Here is a 6,656-nt window from a genome sequence, read left to right as displayed (position 1 = left end):
CCCCCCCCCCCCCCCCAAATATCTTATCGCCCAGGGCACTTTTTAGACCGAATACAGTAACTCTTCTCCTTAGTATACAAACTCTGATGTGTGTTATGATGGAATGTAACAAACCAAGATTTACAGTCCATCTTAAAAATGTGTTACTAATCGTTTGATAAAACTAAAAAGTTGAAAATAAGATTTAATACAATACTGTGAAATCAATAATTTTTGTGGGATAATTTGTTGATTTTGTGGGTATAGTCTTCATCCACGAATTCATAAGTCCATGAAATAATTACAAGTTTGATATAAAGCGATTCTCCGTTACAGGGAGTACTCGTAATCCACAAGTTCATGGTGTTTTGTCCGAAAACCACGAAATTATGGCCCCACAAAAATATCGGATTTCACAGTAATTTGCTAAAAAAAAATATCACTGATTTTTCCTGTTTTATCCTTGCCCCATTTGCCTTTCATCAAGAAAACAAAATTTAATATATGTTAAAATTATTTTTTCAAGCATCCAACATGAAATTTATTTGGGGAAAATATCACCATTGATTGCTATATAATATAATAATAATAATAATAATACTGGACGCTGGCAAAAGCCTTTATATCCTGCCCCCCCCCCCCCCCCCAACTCTAGAATATTGGTTTGTTTAGAAAAAAAATCATCTCTAATAATTTTGATCCTTTTGATGTCTGATCCTAAGTTCTCAAACTTGGGGGAGATAAGCTAGAAGTAAAATGAAGCCGGGATATTCTTTATAAAAGAAATAAATAGCATGAAAAAAATATAACAAATTTACACTGATTACAGTTAAGGAATGATTTTTATTTTTTCAACATTTATGAGGTCATAACAACAATGGGTTTATGGACATATTGAATGAATCGCGTTAGCGATTCATGTAAAATATGTCCAAAAACCCATTGTTGTTATGACCTCATAAATGTTGAAAAAATAAATATCATTCCTTATATTTACATTGACGAATCCTTTCAGTGGATCGATATAACAACGAATAAAACAAATAAACAGGGTTTGTTCCTGCTTATACACGGGTGCAACGCAGTGGCGAGAACAGTGTTTTTTCGCGGGGAAATGTGACACTATCGTGAGAGATCTTAGCAACCGTCAACAACAATAACACAACAAAATGTAGTTCCATATTCAATGTTTATTTGTAGCACAGGACACGTGAATACGTGGATATTTCACCAAGCACAGTTCAATAATATTTTAAGATGTAAGAATTAAGCATCTAGGTCGGTCGTTCCGAGTGAGTTGTTTTTGTAGTGTATTACTACGCAGTGTGATCAGGTTACTATCAGTTCCCCGTGCTGAGATTCTATGAACACCTGTGTTATGCATTAATGAATGTAATTTTTGTCAATGGGTCTAAGCATACAGAATGTAAATATTACGGTATATTGTACAAATGTACAACACAAAAAGTTGTTAAAAAATACACAAAAAAGGGGGAGACATAGGGAGAATGTTATTGGTGAAATTCTTCAAAAGAGATGAAATCCCTCTCCCTCTATCCCCAGCTCCCCCCTCCTCACAACAAATTATTTCTTGAAGGAAGATATTTTGAAAAAGGGGGGGGGGGTCGTGTCTCTTATGAAAAGTAGAAGGTTCTATTTGTATGATTTTATTTCTAAATTGAACAGAACTACCCCGGTACATAGTTTATTATAAGACAAGTCTTTCTGATAAGATTTACCAAAAATAATTCCCTGTAATATTTGTTCAACTCAAACATTTCTCCTTTTTTAAAAGGCACATAACACATAACAATTAATATTGATTTTATTGTTACCGGATTAACACGAGTGTGTTTGAGTGTTCCGACTGACGTGAAATATCTATACAGTAAAATTGCGGCCATTTTCCTGTACAAGTGGCTGTGTTTACGCCCCCTTTTCGGTTTTTGGTGCCTAATGATTTTCCTTGTGAGTATTCCTGGTTTAGGGGATCTTATTTACATTGTTCGTTCATTTTTCACGACATAATATAACCTTAATTCTTTGCTTCAATTTTTCTCTCCAAACTTAGGTGTCAATATTACATTGATACCATTTTCCTTTCTCGCTTATTCTTTAATGGTGTATTATCATTTTCACAAAATCACTTTTACCAGGTAACATTAAATGGAACTTCGTAAATATAACACTTATTTTTTGGTATAATTGTCCAAATTGTGGGCTCTTCCGACGCAATGGAACTAAGAACTTTTCCTGAATCATAATTATGAAACTTTTGGAGATATCTAGAGATGTTCCATGAAACTTGACGTAACTCTTCATTAAAGTAGACTATAGATGTGCAAATCTACGATAATTAGGTCACTGTGACCATCTGAAACTAAGTCCAGTTCTGCTACATAAATTTATATAAGTGATATTCCAATTTTACCTAGATATCTATATCTGTTTTTTTGTAGCAAAAATTCCTTCTGGGACTGACCCCTTTACTAACAAAATATCCCTTATTGACCACTGTCCAGTAACAAAATATCCCTTATCCTCATTGTGTTTTTTTTATTAAATTTCTACCTTTTACCCAATGTTTGAGAAGCACTGAAGTTTCAAAGTTTGATTAACATTACTGAAATGTATTCACCTTCATACATTCCTCTCAATTTTTATTTCATTTAATTTAACACAATAGGATTGGTAAAAGAAAAGAAAAGAAAAAAAGAAAATTACGTTCAGACAATTAAATATAAGATCAAATTTCTATTGAAATTACTTCAACATTGCAAACACTGCTTAATAAGAACATGGAAACAGTTCATTTGAAAAACATTCACAATTAATTCCAAACTAAAACGTGTAATGACCACCGGATAAAGTCATAAGATTGACCTAAATATTCTGATACACCGATCCTCTCTTGTTAAAATTAGCAAACCTCTAATAACTCAAGATTTTTACCAAAAAAATTGCTTTCAATTAAGAAAGTCAGATAATTTTGGATTCTGTATAATTTTGATATCCAAAAATTTTCATTGTGGCAATTGCGAAACAATGAAAAAGAATTCATGCTTGCTTGCCAATTTTTTTAAATTTCCATGGGGGAGATTCCACATGCTCAAATTTAAAAAAAAAAATATGTGTATATACCCCCTTAGTTACGACCAAATGAACTCATTATTCCGTCTTTGCGTATTGCAGAGTTATCTTCTCTTGTGGGCAGGGATTGATTGTTACGTCATTTGGTTGTGTGAGAAAATTATGTTGTTTTCTCAAAAATTTATGACGTTACTCTCACAAACAAATGACCTAACAATCGATACCTGCTCACAAGAGAAGATAACTCTGCAATACGAAAAGACGGAATAGAGCTCTTAGAATGTAGGAATAGGTTAGCAAATTCACTGCTTGGAAATATTTGATTTACGGATCAATAATCGAGAGTCTCCCTCCTAAATAGGTAGAGTTGGCAAGAAATGTACATGAGTTTTCACTCCATTATTTGTATGGCCAAGGTACATTGTAATTTTGATTGTGGCTATAATGTCAAATCTCCGCTGTTGTAATTAATAACACAAGATTTTTTTTACATATGTGTTATTCACTCTTTAGCAATTCCCTTCTTCCTAATGTGCTCCTTACCTCTTTGTCCTAAAACAGTTCCTCAGAATACCAACAAGGAAAATATTCTTCACTTTCAAACTTTGACCCCCAGCCTAATTGGCTGTCTCTTACGTAGACGCTTATTAGTCTTAAAAATCTGGAAACTTTCGAGAATTTGTTACTTTTGGTTATAGATGTACTTGATTGTGGAGTAGATTTAAATAAGTGTTTCATACATTTAGAGTTTGGCAACATTTGCATTTTATATTTGAAATAAAAAAATATTTTTTAAAAGTAACTGGAATTCATATTTCATGAAAGTTACACAAAAAAAAGTTCAATTCCTGATTACAAATATCCCGCAATTGTTCTTTAAAAGTGAAATGTCACTTTAAAATTAAAAATCAAAATCATAAGAAATGAGAAATAATGTCACACTAGTCATACAATAATTTTATCAAATCCTTTTTTCCAATTCTAAAATGAAAATTTTAAATCATTTCTACTTGATGTACATGAAAAGCAGATTATAGTGTGTATTAAAAACTATTAATAAAGATTTTTATTTAGATTGAATTTAGTATCTTCAACTAGTGTATTAATTCATCTCATTTTTATTACCGGTACAACCTTTTTTTTTAACACAATTTAAAGTTCATGAATTTAATTAAAGTTTTCTATTTGTATATATCAAGTTGAAAAACGAATTTACGGTATTGATATTTTGTTTTAAAATCGAAATTTTTGAGATGTAGCATCTTTGCCCTTCCTCTAGGTATCCCCGCGGCAACCATCAGCCAGACCGACTTCACCGTGGTAACTGGCCTGACCAAGACCATCCCATGTACCGTCTCCGGAACTCCTTCCGTAACATCGGTTGGCTGGAGGTTTACACACAATGGTGTGACCTCGACCTTGAGTATCGACGGGGTCAACTATGGAGGGTCATTGGTCAGCAATCCCGCTCTTATTGTTTACAACGCTGATAACAACGATCAGGGTTATTACACATGTACGGCAACAAACTCCGTGGGTACGGGGACAAGTTCCGCTACGTACCTCTACGTCACAGGAAGTAAGTTATTTTTACCACTTTTTCCTAGTTAAATATTTAGGACTTTAAAATATAAGCTTCCTTGTATTCACTTGTTTTTAAACTAATTACAAAAAAAATCTTCAAGAGAAATTGTTTTTTGGAGGAAATTATTTTGAAGAAAAAAAACATTTCTTCAAAAAAATTATTCCTTAAATAAAAAAAATAAAAAAGAGCAGTCCTAATTATGTTAATTGAAAAATATAACTAATGTTTATCATCTTGTTAAAGTGGTATATACTGATGTTAATACAAGTATAGTAAAACCTTCTCATGTGACCACCTCCATAAGAGACCACCTGTGTTAAGGGGCCAATTTTAATTTACGGCGTTGTAGTGATTTCATTTTGAACTGAACCTGTATTAAGAGTTCACCTGAATAAAGAGACCGCTCTCTAGACTTCTTTAGGTTGGGCTCTTAAGTCATTCATAATGAACTATTCCAATCTTTGAATTGGAAGAGTTCAAATATGTCTTCAGGGCTAGGGGTGAAAGAGTTAACCCTTTCACCACTGTAGACCATAATGGCTTCATCCATACCAATGCCTGGTAGAGTCTACTAAAGTTACATAGGGGTGAAAGGGTTAATACATATTTTACTGTATATTCTCAAACTTCAGGATATATTGAATTTTCCTTAAAAACATAAAAATCATTAGACAGTGGTGGGTCTAGAGGGGTTAAATGGACTTACGAAAGTAACCGCTATATCCCTCCCCCACCTCAATAATAGGCTGGGAAGCTTTTTCAAAACCCTTGTATGTTTTCCCATTTATGCTAAGGTGCGCCCCCGACCTTCCAACCCCGACTTCATATTGGTCGGTAGATCTGTCACTAAGTTCATTGATAAAATCTATTACTTCTAACCAAGCGAGATTGGGTTATCTCAGTCAAGGGCTAAAATTCTATAACATAATCCAACAGATGTTCCACATTGAATTTTTTCACGCACCTTTCAGTTCGAAAAACTACTCAAGTGTATCACTTGCTTTAGTGTGCTGGTAAATACGTACATTGCTGTGTGAAAATTCTGCAAAATGTTACCTAAAGGTGCCAGACAGATTGGACAAGATAGAAAAATCTAGAACTGGATATCTTGTGGGATATCCCTATCTGAGGGGCTAGAATTATTTATCTAGTGCTTTTGATTAAAACAGAAGAACAGCTAGAGAATTTAAAACACTTACAGTAAAGGATATTGATAAATGCTATTTAGTCAGGTTTCTTCAATACTTCATCAGCATGGTTTAAAATAATGCTAGTACTGTACTTAGTTGCATGGCTAAAGGTATTGCTAGACCACTAGAATGGCATGATTTACAGTAAAGTTAATACTTGATTTGCATGGTTTAAAATAATGCTGTAATGATACACAATTTTTGCATGTGCTTGTACCTTTTCTTTCCACCAGCCATCCCAGTAGTGGTCATTAGTCAGTCCAGCTATAGTGTACTGACCTCCAATACTGTGACCATAGACTGTTCGGTCAGTGCCACTCCGGTCGCCACTGCTATCGCTTGGCAACGCATCATCAATGGGGTCACGACCTCAGTCTACATCGATTCCACCAAGTTTGGTGGCGCTACGGTCAGTAGTCCATCCTTGACCATCTATAACTCCCAGAGTAGTGACGAGGGAGACTATATATGTCTGGCCACTAACGCAGCAGGGACTGGACAGAGCTCGTCCACCTACCTACAAGTAACAGGAAGTGAGTGACCACAACAGTGTCATTATCGTTGTCTTACCGGATTGTTACACTTCATTTTACGTTTTTTTTTGGTCTTTTTTTTCTCCACCTTTTCTCTTTGATTTACATTTTTACTTTCTTCCTTTCATGTTTTTGCCTTTTTGTCTGTCAGTCTATTTTAAATCTTTGTATCCTTTCTGTCCCTGTTTCATTCTTCTCTTTCCCTCTGTCCCTTTTTATCTTTCTATATTTGTCCTGTGACCCCCAACACCCCCACCCCCCATTAATCCCTAACCTATA

General features: G+C 34.3%; 1 protein-coding gene across 1 annotated transcript in view; it reads left to right on the top strand.

The window, feature by feature from the left end:
* The window catches only part of LOC110461058 (hemicentin-1-like), a 92,037-nt gene that overhangs the window by 58,420 nt on the left and 26,961 nt on the right, over positions 1 to 6,656 (top strand). The window contains exons 22-23 of the mRNA XM_021514336.1: positions 4,349 to 4,648; positions 6,078 to 6,377. Coding sequence (XP_021370011.1) covers positions 4,349 to 4,648; positions 6,078 to 6,377 — 600 coding nt within the window. The remainder of the gene's footprint in view (positions 1 to 4,348; positions 4,649 to 6,077; positions 6,378 to 6,656) is intronic.

Source organism: Mizuhopecten yessoensis, unplaced genomic scaffold (genome assembly GCF_002113885.1).
Source record: "Mizuhopecten yessoensis strain PY_sf001 unplaced genomic scaffold, ASM211388v2 scaffold10553, whole genome shotgun sequence".
Classification (NCBI taxonomy): domain Eukaryota; kingdom Metazoa; phylum Mollusca; class Bivalvia; order Pectinida; family Pectinidae; genus Mizuhopecten; species Mizuhopecten yessoensis.
This window is presented reverse-complemented; position numbering and strand designations above follow the sequence as displayed.